At 38.9% G+C, this 22393-nt stretch overlaps 2 protein-coding genes and 1 pseudogene across 3 annotated transcripts; 2 read left to right on the top strand and 1 right to left on the bottom strand.

Moving 5' to 3' along the window:
- The first annotated feature begins 561 nt into the window (after positions 1–561).
- On the top strand, positions 562–5912 carry LOC150029029 (uncharacterized; annotated as a pseudogene).
- Positions 5913–8612: 2700 nt separating this feature from the next.
- Positions 8613–9373, bottom strand: LOC137809112 (uncharacterized). Its single transcript, XM_068610253.2, has 2 exons — positions 8838–9373; positions 8613–8643 (listed from the first exon to the last, which is right to left on the bottom strand). Exons 1-2 carry the CDS (start codon positions 9371–9373, stop codon positions 8613–8615), a joined length of 567 nt encoding a protein of 188 aa, XP_068466354.2.
- Positions 9374–14054: 4681 nt separating this feature from the next.
- On the top strand, positions 14055–22042 carry FAB1C (FORMS APLOID AND BINUCLEATE CELLS 1C). 2 transcript variants are annotated; one of them, XM_068612272.1, is made up of 11 exons: positions 14055–15662; positions 15978–16772; positions 16885–17038; positions 17124–17468; positions 17577–18332; positions 18406–18737; positions 18836–18959; positions 19171–19341; positions 19526–20995; positions 21091–21357; positions 21596–22042. In XM_068612272.1, exons 1-11 carry the CDS (start codon positions 15073–15075, stop codon positions 21845–21847), a joined length of 5256 nt encoding a protein of 1751 aa, XP_068468373.1. In that variant the 5' UTR covers positions 14055–15072; the 3' UTR covers positions 21848–22042. The 2 variants fall into 2 exon arrangements, with proteins under 2 accessions (XP_068468373.1, XP_068468374.1); XM_068612273.1 differs by having other exon boundaries at positions 14169–15662; positions 19538–20995.
- The last annotated feature ends 351 nt before the right edge of the window (positions 22043–22393 follow it).

Raw genomic sequence — 22393 nt, 5'->3', positions numbered from 1 at the left:
TTATATCTTTTATCTTTATTTTGTTTGTTTTTATTTGATTTGATTTTTATCTCCTATATCTTTTATCTTTATTTTGTTTGTTTTTATTTTCTTTATCTATGTATCTTCTGTTTTTAGTTACTTTTTTTGTCATTCTTTATTTATTTATGTTTCTGTTTTATTTTTATTATTGATCTTTTTATTTTCCCTATTTATTCATTTTTACATCTTTTTTCCCTTGTCATTTTTTTTAAGCATTGTGTAGCAATTACATTAGTTTTTTTTAGAATCTTGCATTTAGGGTAGACACTTCAGTTGCTACTCCTTGTTTTTTTTTAAAAAAAAAAAATTGAAAGCAATTCAGGGAAGACTCTGGCTAGGAAAGACTTGGTATTTAAGTTTGTCTATTTGTGACTCACCTCTCTTTCCTGGGAGTTGACTTGGGTTGTTTCCTTTTTTTTTTTTTAAAAAAAAAAAGAGATTTTGCTCTGAGAGGTCTAATAGAATATTCAATTAAAATACATGTCTAGTACAACCTCGTCTTCTAGTTCATCACCAACTACTGTCGGAAGCCCTAACTCTGGAATTATGGACGAACGGACCCTCAGAGAACTTGCTGCTCCAGATGTTTCCTTCCAAACTATGTGTATCCAATACCCAGATGAGCAATGTGAGCTTAAATCTGGTTTGATACACTTGCTGCCTAAATTTCATGGCCTTGCAGGTGAAGACCCGCATAAACATCTTAAGGAGTTTCACACAGTGTGCACCACCATGAGGCCAGCTGAGGTCACAGAGGAGCACATCAAGCTTAAAGCATTCCCTTTTTCACTCCAAGATGCAGCTAAAGATTGGCTATATTATTTGCCGGCAGGATCAGTGACTAATTGGGAAGGGTTGAAAAGAGTGTTCCTTGAAAAATTCTTTCCAGCATCCAGAGTCACATCAATAAGGAAGGAAATATGCGGGATCAGGCAACAAGATAGAGAAAGTCTCTATGAATACTGGGAGAGATTCAAGAGGCTATGTACAAGTTGTCCATACCATCAGATTCACGAACAACTTCTAATACAATATTTTTACGAGGGTCTGATAGCTATTGATAGACAAATGATAGATGCTGCCAGTGGAGGAGCTCTAGTTGACAAGACGCCAGCCGCTGCAAGACAATTGATTGAGATCATGGCTTCTAACAATCAACAATTCCAAACACGTAGCAACTCTGCAGCACCTGTTCGTGGAGTTCATGAGATGACAACCAATTATGCAGCTGATCATGCTCAGATGAAGGCACAACTAGACGATCTCACATCCATGATGAAGCAACTAACTATGCCTCAAATGGTTGCAAGGGTATGTGGAATTTGCACCGCTAACCACGCCACTAATGCTTGCCCCACTCTTCAAGAAGTTGAAGGAGGAAACAATGTTGAATGTCCTCAAGCTTATGCTGCAAACATCTTTAATAGTGGTAGACAGTCTACTAATTTTCCTTTCAATAATAGACTATCTAACCCACCTCAACAACCATTCAACCATGATTTGTCCACTAATAAGTATAATCCAGGTTTGAGGAATCATCCGAATCTTAGATGGGGTAACTCACAACAACAACAACCATCCCCACCACCAAATTTTGTATTAGAAAAAGGTGGATCTTCTCTAGAGGATGTAATAAAGCATATGGCTGAAGTTAATACGCAATTCCAACAGAGAACAGAGGCAAGCATTCATAACTTGGAAAATCAGGTGGGTCAATTAGCCACTCGTATGAATGAGATGAATTCCAAAGGGTCTGATAAGCTTCCCTCCCAAACGGCCATCAATCCACATAATGTCAGTGCCATCACTCTGAGAAGTGGTACTCAGTTACAAGCACCTGTGCAAAAACCCACCAAAGTAGACGATCAACTGGGATCGTCTAACACCTCCAACATTACTACTCCTCCAGAAAATGATGAGCAAAGGAGGGTCAAGACAAGGAATAATGACATGGATGCTCCTCTTAGACCGTCTCATGAAGTTGATATACAAGGAGAAAATGCTAGTCTCGATAAACCATCTATTCCTCTTCCTTTTCCACAAAGAGTTGTTCAGACGAGCAGAAAAATGGAAAAAACTGACAAGGAGATTCTCGAGACATTCAGAAAGGTTGAGGTGAACATTCCTCTGCTAGACGCTATTAAACAGATTCCTAAATATGCAAAGTTTTTGAAGGATCTATGCACACATAAAAGGCGTCTTAAAGGGAACGAAAAGGTAAACATGGGAAGGAATGTTTCTGCTCTCATTGAAAAGCCTGCAGTAACAATTCCTGAAAAATGCAAAGACCCAGGCACTTTCACCATTCCTTGCGTAATAGGCAATAACCTATTTGAAAATGCGATGCTTGACTTGGGAGCATCTATAAATGTTATGCCTTTATCTGTGTTTACTTCTTTGTCTATTGGTCCTCTTAAACCCACAGGCATAGTCATTCAGCTCGCTAATAGAAGCACAGTCCAACCTGCAGGGCTTATTGAAGACGTCCTTATTCAAGTAAATAAACTTGTTTTTCCTGCAGATTTCTACATTTTGGGCATGGGTGGAGAAGATTCAAATTCTGGTTCAACAACCATCATCTTGGGCAGACCTTTCTTGAAGACAGCCCGCACCAAGATTGATGTTCATGCAGGCACACTGACTATGGAGTTTGGAGACAATTTAGTCCAGTTCAATATCCTAGACGCTATGAAACACCCAATTGAAGATCACTCTGTGTATCATCTTGACATTTTAGATGATATTGTGGATGATAATGTGTTTGATTTTCTAGGTTTTGTAACTGATGTAGATGTTGTTGATTCACACTTAGCAACATCAGATGATATCAACCATGATGAATTGCAGGTTGCGAAAGTTTCTCTCAGCACTAGACCAGTACCGTCCATCATCCAACCGCCATCACTTGAACTGAAGCCACTTCTGGATCATCTTAAGTATGCCTATTTGGAAAAAGGGGAGCAACTTCCAGTGATTATTTCTACTTCTCTAACTGATGAACAAGAGCAGAAACTGTTGCAGGTGATTAGAGAGCACAAAAAAGCCATTGGTTGGACGTTGGCAGACATTCCAGGTATCAGCCCTTCTATTTGTATGCATAGAATTCTACTAGAAGAAGAGACAAAACCTGTGAGACAACCTCAACGCAGGCTTAATCCCCAGATTCTTGATGTGGTGAAGAAGGAGGTCACTAAGCTGCTACAAGCTGGTATCATATACCCTATCTCTGACAGCACATGGGTGAGTCCGATTCAGGTTGTTCCCAAGAAATCTGGGATAACAGTGATAAAGAACGAGCATAATGAACTTATTCCTACTAGAGTGCAGAACAGCTGGAGAGTTTGTATTGACTACAGACGCTTGAATCAAGCCACTCGGAAGGACCACTTTCCCCTTCCTTTCATTGATCAAATGTTGGAACGTCTAGCAGGTAAAACACATTATTGTTTCTTGGATGGTTTCTCTGGATATTTTCAGATATGTATTGCACCAGAGGACCAACATAAGACCACTTTTACTTGCCCATTTGAAACCTTTGCATATAGAAGGATGCCATTTTGCCTATGTAATGCTCCGGGAACGTTTCAACGATGCATGATGAGCATATTTTCTGATTTAATTGAGCATTGCATAGAGATTTTTATGGATGATTTTAGCCTGTATGGTTCTTCTTTTGATGATTGTTTGGCTAACCTGGTCAAAATACTTGACAAATGGTCAAAGTACTTGACAAATGCATTGAGAATGACTTAGTATTAAGTTATGAGAAATGTCATTTTATGGTTACACAGGGTACAGTGTTGGGTCACATTATCTCTGAGAAAGGTATTCAAGTAGATCCTGCTAAACTGAATGTTATCTCACAACTACCTTATCCCTCTTCTGTGAGGGAGGTTAGGTCTTTTCTTGGTCATGCAGGATTCTATAGACGGTTCATCAAGAATTTTAGCAAAATAGCATTACCTTTATCTAACTTGCTACAAAAGGATGTATTGTTTGATTTTGGAGAAAGATGCAGAGAGGCATTTGATGCCCTTAAAGCAGCACTTGTGACACCTCCAATTATAAAAACCCCTGATTGGACACTCCCTTTTGAGATCATGTGTGATGCCTCAAATTATGCACTTGGAGCTGTCCTTGCACAAAGAGTATATTGTTTGTCACATGTGATCTATTATGCCTCTAGAACGTTAGACGCTGCTCAGTCTAACTACACCACCACGGAAAAGGAGTTGTTGGTTGTTGTCTTTTCCTTAGATAAGTTCAGATCATATCTCCTAGGATCCAAGGTGGTTGTTTTTACTGATCATGCTGCCCTGAAATATCTCTTAAAGAAGACTGACTCAAAACCAAGGTTGATTAGGTGGATGTTGTTGCTCCAAGAATTTGACTTGGAGATTAAAGATAGGAGTGGGGCATGTAATCATGTTGCAGATCACCTTAGTCGAATTGAGAAGGAACAAGATGCAGAGCCCATCCATGATGATTTCCCAGATGAGCATCTTCTTCTTATAACAGAATCAGCAAACGGTCCAACCAGAGCATCTAATGCATATTCTAGATTATCTAGCACATTTGAACTTATACCTTGGTACGCTGACATAGTGAACTACCTTGTTGCTTCTGTTTTTCCACTATTGGCAACTAAGGCACAGAGAGACAAACTCAAGAGTGATGCCAAATACTATGTCTGGGATGACCCATACTTATGGCGTTTCTGCAGTGATCAGATCATACGCAGATGCATTCCTGACCAGGAGATCCCATCTGTGCTAAATTTTTGTCATGCTTCATCTGTCGGAGGACACTTGGCTGCACAACGTACTGCAAGAAAGGTACTGGATTGTGGTTTCTTTTGGCCAACCATTTTTAAAGATGCATGGACCGTCTCATCCACATGCGAGAAGTGTCAAAGAGCAGGCAATGCCATCTCCCAAAGACAACAAATGCCCCAACAACCCATGCTATTTTGTGAAGTCTTTGATGTGTGGGGTATTGATTTCATGGGTCCCTTCCCTATTTCTTTTGGATTCACTTATATCCTTCTTGCTGTGGACTATGTCTCCAAATGGGTGGAGGCAATAGCCACAAGAACTAATGATTCCCATGTTGTTGCAGCTTTTATTCGATCTAACATCTTCTGCAGATTTGGGATTCCTAAAGCCATCATCAGTGACCAAGGCACACATTTTTGCAACAGGATACTTGATGTCCTATTTCGGAAATATGGGGTGATCCATAGAGCGTCCACACCATATCATCCACAAACAAATGGTCAAGCTGAGGTCTCTAATAGAGAAATAAAACGCATTTTGGAGAAGATGGTTAAGCCAACAAGGAAGGACTGGAGTAAACATTTAGACGATGCTCTTTGGGCCCATCGTACAGCCTATAAAGCACCTATTGGGATGTCTCCCTTTAGGGTTGTCTTTGGAAAAGCTTGCCATCTACCTGTGGAGATCGAGCACAGAGCTTACTGGGCAATAAGGACATGCAACATGGATTATGACAAGGCAGGAGAACAGAGAAAACTTCAGTTGCAAGAGTTGGACGAGATCCGTTTGGAGGCATATGAGAACTCCAAATTCTACAAGGAAAGGACCAAGCATCTACATGACCACTTCATCACTGGAAAGGAGTTTGTTGTCGGCCAGCGTGTTTTAATGTTCAACTCCAGATTAAAACTCATGCCTGGAAAGTTGCGTTCAAAATGGATTGGACCGTTTTTGGTCACCCATGTCCACCCTCATGGTGTTGTAGAATTGCAGAGTCTGACATCTACCAATACATTTAAGGTGAATGGACACCGTCTAAAGCTCTTTCATGAGATTCCTCAAGACGAGACGGTGGAAGAGATTACCTTGCAGCACCCGAATTACCCTCAAGCTTGAGGAGGGAGTATTTCTTCCCTTACTTTTATCATACACATATATTAATTGTTTTTACATTGAGGACAATGTATGATTTAAGTGTGGGGGGAGAATTGTAGTTAGGATTTGTTTTACTGTTTTATTTTTATTTTTATTTTCTTTTATTCATTATTTATTTTTATTTTTTTTATCTAAAGAAAAAATTATTTTGAAAAGTGATCTAGGGAAGACTCTGGCTAGGAAAGACTTGGTATTTAAGTTTGTCCATTTGTGACTCACCTCTCTTTCCTGGGAGTTTTACTTGGTTTGCTTTCAAATAAAAATTTCCTTAGTATTTTTTTTTGTTTTCTTTTAGCAAACATTTAGAGCATCTAATACAAGCATTATGCATGTTTCTAGATAAATTTTGAGTTTCTTGATCCTTGTTGTGTGGATTTCTTAGAAAAGTTTTGAAAAATAAGTTGGTTATGAGAAATTTAGAGTTGAATCTTTTGTGATAAACTATCCCAGGTGAGATTTTGAGCTTCATTGACAGATTGTCTAATATTCTTTTTAGTGTGTTTTCACTTGTGTCTGCTTATACTCTAGAACTTAGCTTGATTCTTTGTTTTACAACTGTGATTTACGTGCATGAACTGATATGATAGAGGCATTCTTTTGTTTAAATTAACCTACTAGCCATATTAGCCTACCTTTATGATAATCCATTTGTTAGCCCCTTGAGCCTATAACCTTTTTCTTATTTTTAACCCTCATTACAAGCCTCAAAACAAGAAAAACCATGTTTGTCCCTACCTTAGAAGATAAAGGATCTTTGAAATCATTTGGGAATAGGTTTTTGAATAAGTGTGGGGGTGTATGTCATTTTCATAGTTTACCTCTTCAGTTTAAAAAAAAAAGGGATAGAAAAAAAGAATACAACAAGAAAAAGAAAAGCAAAGCAAAATAAACAAAATAAGAGTAGATCTTCTAATACATTGGATTGACTATCTACTATATGAAAAAAAATTATATCTTGAAATAAAAAGAGGAGTCATAATACTTACACTTGTTTTTAGACTTATCCTTCATTGCTCCTTTGTTTTTCTATGGTTTTTAAGCCTATTTTCCCACTTTTACCTACCTTTACCTTAGTCCCATTACATCCCTTATAAAGTCCTCTTGATCTTTGATTGCATATTTTTCAATGGTTGTGAATATTAGAGTCCTGCTAAGCATATGGTAGTGTTTGTCTGCATGGGTGCTGAGTGTAAATACAAACCTAAACACTTGAGAGTTAGAGAGCATTTGGTGAGAAGTTTATCAAAATTTTGATTCACCTTTGAATTCGATTACCTACTTGTAGTTCAATTCATAGGATTCCATTCACGCTGGTTTTGATTCCTTGATTGTCTTGAAAATGTATCATGCTAATATAGTTGTTCTGGTTTGTTGCATTTTAGTTTTCATTATTTTCCCTTTTAGCTTTCTAAATATTTGTAGAGTGTTTTGCCCAGGAGTGCAAAAAGGATAAGTGTGGGGGTATTTGATGAGCATATATTTATTCACACTTAATAGCCTTAATCATAGATTATTGGACTATAATAATTAATAAATCCATTGTTTTAATTAATATTCTTATAATTGGGTTTATTTAGGCCTTAACTATTATTATTGTTAATTTTGTGTTTTTAGGGTAAATGATCTGAAGCATCTACCTTTGTGAATGGGCCAAATATAATTTTGTCGTTTTGCTATCAAATTAATATGATTCTAGCGTAGACTTGTCTAACACTAGAGAGATGATAGTATAATTGTGGACAAATGTCCCCAAGTCGTCTCCCAACGAATCCAATAGTAATTTCAGTGAATAGAATTCAAAACCTATCTGCAAACAATGAAAATTAGCAATAATGGTAAAGAAACAGGGGTTACGATCGTTTAGCAAGAAAATATAAATGATGATTTGAATCAGTAAAGAATGCAGATTGACTCCCAAGTTCTTCCACCAATGAATTCTTCACGGGCTCTCTAAAGATTATTCTTTTCTCAATCCTCAGCAGAGCTAAACTAGATTGAACATGCGCCAAACCTAATTCAACTGAAGCTCACCAGTAAAGCATGCGTCTACCGATTTAATCAATACCCACTTTGTTCCATGCGTATACTCCATGGGAATGCTTATCTCCTCTCTCTTGAATCATGCGCCCAAGAAATTAATTAGAACAATACGAACTAACTAAGAAACCAAAGTTTAAGATAAGGAAGACTCTCAATCATGCGTTCAAGTACAACCTCTTACAAAAACTAGTTTTCCAGGAGATTAGATAATAAAAACAACTGTTATAGAGAATTAAAAATAGAAACTTTTATTGATCAAAACCTCAGAACTCAATGGGGAATCACAAAGGAATCAACCAAAAGGTTTAGCTTTCCATGCGGAGGCAAAAGAATTACAAATAAGAAAAGAAACTAAGAAAACCCTATGAAGCTCTCCCCCTTTCTACTTGATGCTTGTGTCCTTTTATAAGGCTTTTCTGCTCCAAAGATCTTGGGAAAATATTGCAGTTTAGATTTTGTAAACAGTTTTCACTTTCCATAATTCTTTTTATTTTGCAGAAGATTTGCTTCCAATTCTGTTTCTGGAATCTTGTAGCTTTTATTTTCTCTTTCTTCTCCAACAGAATTTGTTTTCTGTTTTGATTCAAAGAAGCAACTTGGACTTTTGCATATTTGGCCCATTCACAAAGGTAAATGCTTCAGATCATTTACCCTAAAAACACAAAATTAACAATAATAGTTAAGGCCTAAATAAACTCAATTATAAGAATATTAATTAAAACAATGGATTTATTAATTATTATAGTCCAATAATCTATGATTAAGGCTATTAAGTGTGAATAAATATATGCTCATCACTCAGCTTCAATCCATTTGGTGAAGTATTCAATGGCCACAATGAGATACTTCATCTGACGTATCGCCAACGGGAAAGGGCCTAAAATGTCTATTCCCCATCTATGGAAATGCCACAAGCTATAAATTGACCGCAACTCCTCGGTTGCTGCGTGCCACCAATTAGCGTGCTTCTGACATTGCACACAGTGTTGTGCATATTTTACGCAATCCTCCTTCATGATCGGCCAATAATACCCAACTCGGATGACCTTCAATGAGAGAGCTCGTCCTCCTATGTGACTATCGCAAATGCCTTCATGGACCTCGACCATTATGCAGACACACTGATCTCCACATACACATGTGAGGATTGGGTGGGTATAACCGTGACGAAAAAGATTTCCATCTATCAAGGTATACTGCCTTGCATTCCTCTTAACAATTTTGGCCTTCATGGGCTCTACAGGAAGTAACCCATCAACGAGGTAACGCTTGTAAGGTGTTATCCAAGTCTCTGTGGTGTTAACCCGTAAAACTTCAAGAAACTCATTCCCCAATAACCCGTAGGTGGTTATTCTTAGGACTTTCAGGGTTTCTTGAATCATCAATCGATGTTTTCTCCCTTTTCCTGAGCTGACCCCTAAGACCTCCACATGTCGACTTCGGTCGATCCTCCTTGAACTGTCCTGGGTGACTTTAATGTCTCCTGAATCACTAACCTCTGCCGACCTCCCTTCCCTAAACTAGCTAGCTTAGACAACATGTCTGCTTGGGAGTTTTGCTCTCTAGGAACATGAACAAGATCAAACATAGAGAAAGCTGGTCTCAAGATCTACACGTACCTGAGGTATGAAGCTAGCTATGGGTCTTTGGCCTAATACTCGTCTATGACTTGCCCGGTGATAAGCAATGAGTCACTATTTACTAGCAAGCTTCGAGCTCTCAACTCCTTGGCTAGCAACATCTTAGCTATCAAGGTCTCGTACTCGGCTTGATTGTTACTTGCTTTAAATGCAAACCTGAGGGCTTGCTCGATTAAAAGCCCTATCGGCCCTTCCAAGATGACCCCAACTCCACTCCCTTGTTGATTGGAGGATCTATCTACTGAAAGGACCCAACGGAAGTCATTTGGATCGGGTTGGGAGTCCTCAAACGAAAGTTCTACCATGAAATCGGCGTATACCTGACCCTTAATCGGCCCCCGTGGTTTATACTGTATGTCAAAATCGAATAACTCCACTGCCGAACGGACCATCCAACCTACTATATCAGGCTTTTGAAGGACCTTGTGAAGGGGCAGATCGGTCATCACAATCACGGTGAAACTCTGAAAGTAGTGGCGAAGTCGTCGAGATGTAAACACCACGGCTAAGGCGACTTTCTCGATGGATGGATACCGAGTTTCAGTCCCTATAGTACCTTACTCACAAAATAGACTGGCTTTTAGACCTTATCCTGATCTTGTAAAATGACTGAGTAGATTGCCTGATCCGTAATCACAAAATAAAGACGAATAAGGGTACATGGGATTGGCTTACCAAGAACAGGGGGACTGGCCAAGTACTCTTTCAACTTGGTGAAAGCTTCCTTGCATTCACTAGTCCACACAAAACAATTGTTCTTCTTAAGACATTGGAACTAGTGGTACCCCTTGTCTCCACTGGCCGACAAGAAACGAGAGATGGCGGTCATGTGCCCGGTGAGCTGTTGTACCTCCCTCGTATTGGTTGGGCTCCTCATCCCTATGATTGTTGTGCATTTGTCGGGGTTCGCCTCAATGTCCCTTTCAGTTAATAGAAAGCCAAGGAATTTCCTTGCTTCTACCTCGAACACACACTTATCTAGATTAAGCTTTAAGTTGTACTTTGTTATTGTTGTGAGTAGCTCTTCCAAATCAACAACATGTTGATCCTTCCTTTCCGACATGACGATCATGTCATCTACATACACCTGCACGTTTCGCTCGAGCATTGGGGCGGGGATCCGATCCATCAGCCTTTGATAGGTTGTGCTAGCATTTTTAAGGCCAAAAGGCATGACCTTGTAGCAGTAATTGGCGACCTCGGTCATAAAGGTTGTCTTACTCTCGTCCTTCGGGTGCATACCACTCTGGTTATACCCCGAGAACGCATCCAAAAAGCTTAATAACCGACAACCTGAGGCATTGTCAACCAAGGAGTCTATGCTCAGTAGTGGGTAAGAATCCTTGGGATAAGCCTTGTTCAAATAAGTAAAGTTGACACACATCCTCCACTTCTCATTGGCCTTCTTTATCAACATAACATTTCCTAACCTGTTTAGAGAAGGTCGCCCCAAAAGCAAGTTGTAAGCAAAAGACACATTAACAACGATGTACATGATGGTAATCGTCCTGGCCGCACTTTCATCGGAGAAGGTTGTTCTTAGCTCAACGTACCCTCGTACTTCTACCTGATCTCCAACAAAGTCGACCAAACACCCATCGTATGGCCTCAATTGGTCTGGGGATAACTGCAAGTTGGTGAACGTTCCCCCAAACATCACATCAGCTGAGATCCTCTGATCAACCAAGACTTTGTGCACCTTTCGCGCTACAGTGACAACATATATCATCACCGGATCATCCTCGTGAGGAACCACGTCTTCCAGGTCGGAACTCGTGAAATAGAGAGTAGGCTCCAGAGGATGATCAAGTCTCTTCGTATCCAAGGACATCACTACTCGCGCGTATCGTTTATGTTTGGAGCCGAACTTCCTCCTTCAGAAAATCCTCCCGAGATGGTGTTCAGCTCTCCGTGGACCAGTGTCTCATGTGTGTTGGTCCCTAATAACAACCTCTCCCCTTGATTCTTCTTGGTTAAACTCGAGATACTCCTAAAAGAACCCTTCCTTGACTAGGCTAGCCAGTTGATGACCCAAGACTATGCATCGTTCGACGTTGTGCCCAAATGCTCTGTGGAACTCGCACCAAGTATCTCTTCGCGATCCCAAACTCCGATCCGTCTTCTGGGGAAAATTTAGCTTGTCTGCTACCCCTGACATACTTAGGAGCTCTTTATAGGATACTCAGAATTTGGGCCAAGTTGTTGACTCTTCCCTAACCTTCACATTGAGTTCATCTTTCTTGGCTACGTATGGTACGTACCTCGAGTTCGTTTTCTCCTCGACAGAGGTTTCGTTTACCCGTAGGGGTCGATCTTGGTTGCCCTCCTTAGGCCTAGATTACCATGAGCGCGAGCTGCCGTTCTTCCTGAGTACGACCTCTAGGCGTTAGCTCGTTCACGTACCTCGGAAAATGTCTCCATTGGATTCCTGATTAACGAATCACTGAACGATCCTGCTGCCATCCCTTGTTCAAAGGTGGCGATCATCATCTCCTCATCATGTGTTTGAAGTATTACCGTGAACGCGCATAACTTATTCAAATAATTTTTTATTGCCTCTCCCTTCCTTTGTCTGACACTGAAATGTCGTACAACCTCAAAGGTTTGACCTTGTTGACCGAGAACTGTTCTCTAAACATCCTAAAGAACTGAGGGAAAAAGGTGATTTGACCATCCGGGATCCCACTAAACCATTGTAGAGTTGTGCCTGTAAAAGTGCCCATGAACATCTTACATCGAATGACATCTGATCCTCTAAAGATGATCATTTGAGCATTGAATGCTGTGAGATGATTTTCAGGGTCCTCTACTCCCGTGAAAAAGGCAATTTTAGGTGTGATATAGTGAGGTGGCATGGGCTCATCCATAATTTCTTGCGAGAATGGCTTGGGATTATCTCTCGATAACGAGTTCAGAGATTGTTCCCTGGTGGAACATCGGTCTTGCCGATGCAGGCTCTCCCGCAATTCCTCATTGGTTTTGCGCAACTCCTCATTTGTTTGCGCGTGTTCCTCTATAGCTATTTGAGAGGCCTCGATTTCTGCCATCAGACAATCTTGCAGGAGCTCTTGCTTAGCTCGAGCTCCTGCTCGGCATTGGCTTCTTCTTGGATTCGCTTTTGCTCTCTTTGATATTCTTCGTTTGCGTCTTGGAAGGCCCTCATGACCTCCATTAGTTACTGTACGCGGGGGCATCGCTTCCTTCGGATCCCAGCAGGCCTTGCCTTGTGTTTCTCATCATGTTAGAAGGCTCAATCGCAAATGTGGATAAGATCAAGTTTTATTAGGCCCCACTGGGATCCAATTGGTGCTCTGAGATGCTGTTCCACTGGGATAAAGGGGGCTATACTTGTTGATCACATTCCGACGATCAAGTCGGTGAGAGCATTCAAAAATATCAAATCAGTTTCAGTCTCAAGTATTTAGAAACAATGTATCTTTACTAGGAGTCTCAAACCCCTTTTATAAATATCCCTTCAATGGTTTTCTCCAATCTCAATAGAGCGAGATTTGAACAAGGAGAATATAATCTCAACATAAAAACATATAATCGTAACAGAAAAACATATTGCTTACGTGCACCTTTATTCTCGGGTGTTTAACAACAATAAAACATTTTGTTCACATGCACCTTTATTCTAGGGTGCTAACTACTTTATTCTCAACAACTTTTATTGGTATTTAATTAGCATATGTATCACAAACAATTAGAATATTCCTTCTATATTAATTATCTTTTCAAGCTGTCTTCCAACATCTGGACTGAGTTCATGGCCCACCCTTTAGACCCATACTTATCCAAAAATCGAGTTGATCTAAACGTTTGGACCGAGGTCCCAAATTCTCTTACCAATACAATAAGGGAGAACTCAACCTATGTCATGATAAATAATAACAAAATGTTTTACATTAATTTCTATAATTCACACACAAGTTGACGTGTGATTTTCTTAAATTTTTTTAACGTATATTTGTACATATTTTATCAAATCATTAGAGATTTTTTTGAATATTTTTAATAGATGATTTATTGTGAATAATTTTCAAAGTAATTTTTAAACGTGTGATTTTCTTAAACATTTTTGTAAAATATATTTGTACATATTTTTTCAAATCATTAGAGATCTTTCTGAATATTTTTAATAAATGATTTATCGTGAATAATTTTCAAAGTAATTTTTAAACTCTATTTAACTTTTTTAGAGTTGATATTTTATTTTCATGTATTTAATATAAGAAAAATATGATATTTTACCTTTAAGAAAACGTTTGGAAGTTCTTAGAAGATGAAATGGAAAAAAAATATTATATTATTAAAAGACAGTAAATTTAAGAAATGAAAAAGAAAATTTATTTAAAACTTAACGGACTACATATATTTAAAGCTGAATTTGTTTATTAGAAAGTAAACATCGTGAGAGTTTGCGTGTTGTTTTTGAGAAATCAACAAATGAATGACATTAACTTTTCAATATTTTTATTGACTGAAACATTAATTATTCATTATAATAATAATAATTGTTGTAAGGTAATAAAATAATAATAAGGTGGTGGGAAGAGAGGTTGAAGGGAAAAGAAAAGAAAAGAAAGGAAAGCAGTGAGGGAGAGAAGGATGGGTAAGAGGGAAGTGGCGTTGTTGTTTGAGATGCGAGCCTATTCCGGTAGAAAGGGAACCTTCTCCGTACTTCTTCTCTTTCTCCTTTTGATTCTAATTCTTCCCATCATTTAAAGTTTTCTTCTTCCTTCTCACTTTCTCTTCTCTCCTTCTTCTTCTTTAGGGTTTCTGTTCTAAGACTTCGCCTTTCAGTTCTAAACACACAGATAAACTCGTTTCCAATTAAGGGTCTTGCTGCTTTTCATGGGGGGTAAATGCTTGAATCGGTTCCTCAGTGCATTTTGGGTGATTTAGGGATCGGTTAGCTTTGTTGGGTCTCATTAGCATTTCAAAGTTTCGTGCTTTTCCTGTTTTCCTGGGTTTGGAGACAGATTCTCGTACTTGGTTTGTGGTATTTGAAATAGAAACATCGTTGCTCCGTGGGTCTTGTGGTTCTTTTGGTAGGATTTTTATATTTCGGTGTAAATATTGTTTGATTGGTGAATCCTAGATTCTCGTCGTTATAGTGTTGCCTCCTCCTTTGATATTATTTGATTCCCTGGAGGATTTGCAAAATTAAAACAGCAAAAAAAAGAAGTTATTTTTAATTTGATTTTAAAAAAATACAGTCACCCCCCTAATTTTATCGTGGGTTTACCAATACTCCTCACTTGATTTTTTAATTTTAGACAATTTTAGTGATCAGTATTCCGGTGCCAAAAGGATTTTGCTTTTTGTTTTTTTTTTGGTCTTGTGAAAGAAAATCCCTATACTGAAGGGGAAAGTAGAGTTCTGTTGTTTTTGTTTTGAGGCAGTGGTTGAGTTCTTTGTTGGGTCATTCATCTTATATGGGAATACCTGATAGCTCACTATTAGATCTAGAAAAAGTAAGGTCTTGGGTTTCTTGGGGAGAAAGTGATTTGTGTTATTTGTCTGAGAAATTTGATATGCACCATAGCGGAAGCAAAATGTGTTGTGTGTGCAATAGGAATTTCACTGAGATGACTCAGCAGCACAGATACAATTGCAAAAGCTGTGGCCGTTGGTTCTGTGGGAAATGCATCGGGGTTTGTGATCTCCCAAATCTTGAATCTGAGAACATGGGATTCAAGGAAACTATTCGTTCCTGCAAGTTTTGTTTAGATGCCTATAGGAGGATGTGTTACGAGGGCCAGAGGAAGTGTAGTGAGAAAGTGCACCCTTCTGTCTCTCCTCAAGAGAGTCCAAGACAAAGTCCTGAGCCACCTTCTCCATGCTTTAGTGTTGAAAGTGATAAGATCAGTTCTCCTCTGAATGCTGAATTGAATCTGGGATCTCACTTTGAACGCTGTTTTCATGACCATGATTATGGGTATTATCCTTGTTCTGAAGTCAACAAGAGTTTGACTTCATCTGGTACTCACCCTTCGTCGCTATCTACTCATCCGTCTACCTTCAGGTAATCATATATTTCTATCTTTATTACAGAAAGTTATAAGTTTTGGTTTTACATTATTTGGAAGTTCATTTATAAGTTATTATTTATCTGATATCTCAACATAATGATGTTTCATGATCTATGACTATTGCAATTAAACATTTGATTGACATTTTAATTGATGAATAAGATATATGTTCTCACATATATGGTTTCTTGTCCTTGAATTTAAGAACAAATGATCTCTTACGTTTGAAACTCCAAATGACTTGCACAATTTAAGTAGCCCTTCACCATTATTCCTATGTGTTTGATATGTGTTGTGTATAAATGTAGGAGTGACGAAGAGGGGATGGAGGATTCTGGGAAGGACTTTCTCAGCCAATCACGTACATATTGTGATAATTATTCAGATATAGATTCAAGTAGCTTTAGTGCTAGACATGACACTTACAACTATAATTCTGTGGGGTCAAGTCCTTCAGATAGCCCTTCTAGGATTGGTTTTACTTCTAGTTGGGCTGGGCTTCCTGTACGGAAAGATCAGGAGAAAAGCCCCGTCCCTCAGAATGATGGTCCCTTTAGTCAACAAAGTATGGCTGTTTTAAGAAAGCCTGAACAAGGGACCGAGGATGCATATACTACTGCTTATTTTTCAGATGACTTGTCTATTTTCCGGAAGAATGAGACTTTGCAGAGGCCATTGGATTTTGAAAACAATAATGATATATGGTTTCCCCCACCACCTGATGATGAAAATGATGATGCAGAAGGAAATTTCTTTGCATATGATGATGAGGATGATGATATTGGTGACTCAGGGGCCATGTTCTCATCCAGTAGCAGTCTATCTAATATGTTTCCTGGAAAGGAGAAACATAATGATGGAAACAAGGAACCTTTAAGAGCTGTCATTGAAGGGCATTTTAGAGCTCTTGTTTCGCAGCTTTTACAAGGAGAGGGAATTAATGTTGGTAAGGAAAATGATTCTGAGGACTGGCTTGACATAGTTGCAACGGTAGCTTGGCAGGCTGCTAACTTTGTGAGGCCAGATACGAGCAAAGGTGGCAGTATGGATCCTGGTGATTATGTAAAGGTCAAATGTATAGCCTCTGGAAGCCCAAGTGAGAGGTAATTTTTTTATGAATTTGCCTACATACCTTATATATCGAGGCCTTGTTCCTTGGTGCTTCTATGGGATTCTCCAATCAACATTAAATTATGATTTTTTTTTGTTTTGCAGCACCCTTATCAAAGGTGTAGTTTGTACAAAAAATATTAAGCACAAGCGCATGACCTCTCAATACAAAAATCCTAGACTACTCCTTTTAGGAGGAGCTCTGGAATATCAGAAAGTTCCAAATCAATTGGCTTCCTTTGATACATTGTTACAGCAGGTGCCTTCATGACTCATGAGTTTTGTGTCTTCCAGTTATGGCTTTTTATATTTGGAAAAAAGTTCTGATTTGTAAATGCTGGCAGGAAAATGATCATTTGAAGATGATCATTTCAAAAATTGAGGCTCTTCGACCAAATGTTTTGCTTGTAGAAAAAACTGTAGCTTCGTGTGCCCAGGAATATTTGCTTGCGAAGGAAATCTCCTTGGTGTTAAATGTCAAAAAGCCTTTGATGGAGCGTATAGCTCGATGCACTGGTGCTCTTATCACTCCATCAGTGGATAATTTATCTAAAGCACGACTGGGACACTGTGAGTTGTTCCGGTTAGACAGACTGGTGGAAGATCATGAGACTGCTAATCAGTTAAACAAGAAGCCATCCAAAACATTAATGTTTTTTGAAGGTTGTCCACGGCGATTGGGTTGCACGGTATTCCTTTTATTTTCTTCCATGCTTTCTTTTACATGTTTCTTTTTACGTATGATGTGGATATGAATGTGCTATGGTGTCTGTTTCTGATTTTGATTTTCATTACAGGTCTTGCTGAAGGGCACATGTCGGGAAGAACTAAAGAAAATTAAGCATGTTGTGCAATTTGCAGTTTTTGCGGCCTACCACTTATCTCTTGAGACCTCATTCCTTGCTGATGAGGGTGCTTCCCTACCTAAAATGATAGTAAAATACTCTACTGACATGCCTGAGAGTGCAACTGCTGACACTGATATTTCTATGATACCTAACACCTTTTCTACAACCATGCCCCAATCAGAGCCTGACGAGGCTTCTAGAGTAAAGGACATTGTTGGCATTGGTTTAAAGCTTGAAAATTTGGGATCTGTGCCGGAGCATCTTGATGATCTTAGTTGCCATTCATATCCAGATACCATGGCAGATTATAGATCTGAGAGTGTACTCTCTGATTCATGCTATAATAATTTAACTTCTAATTTGACTGTAGATTCTGATTATATACATCCGAGCAATGAATCAGACGGGGACACTATTTTTAGTACAAGAGAACTTTTGCAATCAGGTTTGCTTGAAACCATGGTTCAAGAGGAGAGGGAGTGTGGTGAAGTTGTCGACTCAACAAAAGACAAGACTAACGAGGATGAGCTTTCTGGTGAATACTTTTCTGCCACTGATGGTCATCAGAGCATATTGGTATACTTTTCAAGTCATTGTGTTTCAAAAGGAACTGTATGTGAACGTACCAGGTTGCTGCGCATAAAATTTTATGGCTCTTTCGATAAGCCTCTTGGAAGATATCTTCGTGATGATTTGTTTGATCAGGTGTGTAGATTTTATTTGTGTTTGCGGGTACTAGTTAAGTCTGAAGTGAAATGACATGAACTGCTTTTTCCAGGCATGCTGCTGTCAGTCTTGTAAAGAGCCTGCAGAGGCTCATGTCCTTTGTTTTACTCACCAGCAAGGAAATCTCACAATCAATGTTAAGCGCCTTCCCTCTGTGAAGTTACCAGGGGAAAGAGACGGCAAGATCTGGATGTGGCACCGGTGTCTGAGGTGTCCATTTGAGGATGGAGTTCCACCAGCAACTCGGAGAGTTGTCATGTCAGATGCGGCTTGGGGATTATCTTTTGGAAAGTTCTTGGAGCTTAGCTTTTCAAACCATGCAACTGCAAATCGAGTTGCAACCTGTGGACATTCTTTGCAGAGGGATTGCCTTCGTTATTATGGGTAAGTCATCTAACCAAGGAATCACCAATCAATTATTTTATGTAATTTATGTTGGTTACCAATACTTGAAAGGTGACAAACAACTTGATGTATAACAGGTTTGGGAGCATGGTTGCTTTCTTCCGGTATTCTCCTATTGATATTCTTTCTGTCCATCTACCTCCATCTGTGTTGGAATTTGGCCACATCCGAGAGGAGTGGATTGGAAAGGAGGCTGAAGAGGTGATATATGAAAGCAACTGTTAATATTTGCTTTGGTATTTTAAATGTAGTTCTGAATATATATATATATATATTTATATATGTGTGTCTGTGTGTGTGCGCTCTCATGTGTGTGTATATATGGATGTTTATTATAGAGTAGCTTTAAATTTTAGTTTATCTGCTCCATTGCATAAAAATTTAACTTCACCTTCCTTGTTCTTTTTTGCAGCTTTTTATTAAAGTGGAAACGTTGTATGGGGAGATATCCAATGTGCTTGGACGTCTGGAAACAAAGATTGTATCTCCTAGTCCTGGAAGTGAATCATCAGATACATGTGACATTCAAAACCACATACTGGATCTGAAAGATATGCTTCGAAGAGAAAGAACTGATTATCATGTGAGCAAACTAATTTTATATATTCTGTCCATCTTATGCATCATTGTTGTCTAATGGTACTTGGTCTTGTGGAACCTCGTTAGGTGCAAGTGTTTGTATGTTCATTCTTATATTTTTCTTTTGAATATCATTGTATGTATTTTCCTTTAATTTTCTCCCTCTTTTCTCATGCATTTGTATGTAGTGTTTGCTACAGTCAGGCATAGTGACCCCACAACCTGGGAAGATGGCGTTAGACATTCTGGAGCTAAATCGCTTGAGGCGATCTCTTCTTATTGGTTCACATGTTTGGGATCACCGACTATATTCATTGGACTCTCTCATTAAAAGAAGTTTTAGCTCCAAGGTTAAACAGGAAAATGAACTTTGTGCAGATTTTAAGGAATTAACAGTCGATTCATTTCACAAGGATCAGAATATTGACTGTGGACCGGAGCAAAATAGTACCCGTCTTTCAAAGTTGCATGAGTCTCACAAAAGTCACATGCTTGCAGAACCAGATGACACAGTTGAACCTTGTGCTTCAGGATCATTAACATGTTATATTGAGGGAGAGAAAGTACATTCAGATGGTGAACTTAACAAAACATTTTCCGAGTGTTTCTCACCAAATGAGTCCAATCTTTCTGAGAAAATAGACTCTGCATGGACTGGAACTGATCAACCTCAAGCCAATGCTGTCCCTGCTGGAAGTATTCAGCCGTGTAATCAACATGATAGCCCTCCGTTAAGACGGTTGACACAGCCAATGAGAGTTCATTCTTTTGATTCAGCAGTAAGAGTCCAAGAAAGAATCAGAAAAGTCTTGCCCTCATCTTTACATTTATCAACACTTAGATCCTTTCATGCTTCTGGAGATTACGGTAATATGGTCAGAGACCCTGTCTCTAACATATTGCAATCTTACGTTCAAATGTTGCCATGGGAGACACAGAAACTAAATCTGATCCTGAGCTCCACTCCAACATTCATATCCTCTGTGTCTGGCATAGCTGAAGGGGCTCGATTGCTGCTTTCCCAAACTTATCACGGTGATAGAGTTATTGCTGTCTATGACAATGATTACTCTAGCGTAATATCCTATGCCCTTAGTTCCAAGGAATATGAAGATTGGGTGTCTGGAAAGTCAGATCTGCCTGAGAGTAGCTGGATTGCTCGTGAGAGAAGCAAAGAAGATTTAGCTACTTCCAGCTTTTCGGCATGGGGTACTCTGGACTTGGATTATATCAATTATGGTAGTAGTTATGGGCCTGAAGATGTTCCATCTTCTGCTGGCTCTCTTCTCCGGGACTCCAAAAAGTCCGTACACTTGCAAATTTCCTTTGGTGATGATTCTGTGGGAGCTGGAGGTAAAGTGAACTTTTCTGTCACTTGTTATTTTGCTAAGCAGTTTGAATCACTTAGAAAAAAGTGCTGCCCTAGTGAGGTTGATTTTGTGCGATCCATGAGCCGTTGCCGGAGATGGAGTGCACAAGGAGGGAAAAGTAATGTATATTTTGCCAAGTCATTGGATGAGAGGTTTATTATTAAACAAGTGACGAAGACAGAACTTGAGTCCTTTGTAGAATTTGCACCTCAGTATTTCAAATACCTGATGGATGCCCTGAACTCCGGGGGCCCAACTTGCCTAGCCAAAATTCTTGGTATTTATCAGGTGAGAGAACTTATTATTAGGCATTGTATACAAGTAGTACCACACCAGTGAATGGATGTAAAATTTATTGTTTATGTTTCTTGTTTCGGTGGCAGGTCACTGTCAAATATCCAAAAGGTGGCAAGGAAACAAAAATAGATCTGATGGTAATGGAGAATCTGTTTTACAAGAGGAATATATCCAGGGTATACGATCTCAAGGGCTCAGAAAGATCTAGGTATAATCCAGACACAACTGGTACAAACAAAGTGATGCTGGACATGAATTTGTTAGAATCCTTGAGAACAAAACCAATATTTCTTGGGAGTAGGGCCAAGAGAAAACTGGAAAGAGCTGTATGGAATGACACATCCTTTTTGGCGGTAAGCTTTATTTTGGCTTCCAAACAGCCCTTGAATGGTTAAAAGTTTCATATAGCATTTTAAAATGTATTTATATAGGATTAAAAGCTGTAGCATATAGCATGTGGGGTTGCCTTGAACCATGCATGCAACATGCAATGATTTAACCAGTAATTTCTTGGTTTTACTTTACCTAGCCATTGCCCTTATTCAAGTGTAGCAAGGTTTATTACTCACTGTACATTCTTGTGTGGTTCAGTCTGTTGATGTTATGGACTACTCTTTGCTGGTTGGGGTGGATGATGAGCGGAAGGAGTTGGTTTTGGGGATCATTGATTTCATGAGACAATACACATGGGACAAACATTTGGAGACATGGGTGAAGGCTTCTGGGATTCTTGGGGGTCCAAGGAATGCTGCCCCCACAATAGTTTCTCCTAAACAATACAAGAAAAGATTCAGGAAGGCCATGACCACCTACTTTCTCACCTTACCTCTTGAAAATGTATAATTACATATTCTTTTCCCAACAACACACGTGTCAAATGTACATGTTAGCCAAGTATCCATATTGGATACTTCTCCGAGGTTTTGGAATACTTCCTTGCTGTAATTTGCCTTTTCTCCCTCAATCTATTGTTCTAAATCACAGTATTACAATAATTTTGATAAATGAATGTTTTAGTACGTTCATTATGATCACCAATTACTTGCTTTCTTTGCCTCTTTAGTTTGCCTTCAGATCAAAACGGACGAGGGTTACTAGTTCTGTTATTGAAAATAGTTCTGCATATTATATTGGGAATATTAAAAAGTTTAAATTTTGTAGTTAATTGAGTTATCTTAATAACCATCTTTTCACCCCTGTGAAGGGTCGCAGGTGTACACAAATGTTTTTAAGTAAAGTAGGAAACTCTTCCATCACTTGTGCTATTGATGTTTGAACAAACTGGTCTACAAAGATGTGTTTATTTTTAAATTTGAATAACTAAGATCATTAGGTTTTTGAAGTAAATTGATAATGGATTTACTTTTAACCAATAATAATATTAATAAA

Source organism: Phaseolus vulgaris, chromosome 2 (assembly GCF_051622355.1).
Source record: "Phaseolus vulgaris cultivar YP4 chromosome 2, ASM5162235v1, whole genome shotgun sequence".
In the NCBI taxonomy this organism is placed as follows: domain Eukaryota; kingdom Viridiplantae; phylum Streptophyta; class Magnoliopsida; order Fabales; family Fabaceae; genus Phaseolus; species Phaseolus vulgaris.
The sequence above is the reverse complement of the archived record's forward strand: the minus strand, read 5'-3'. Positions and strand labels throughout refer to the sequence as shown.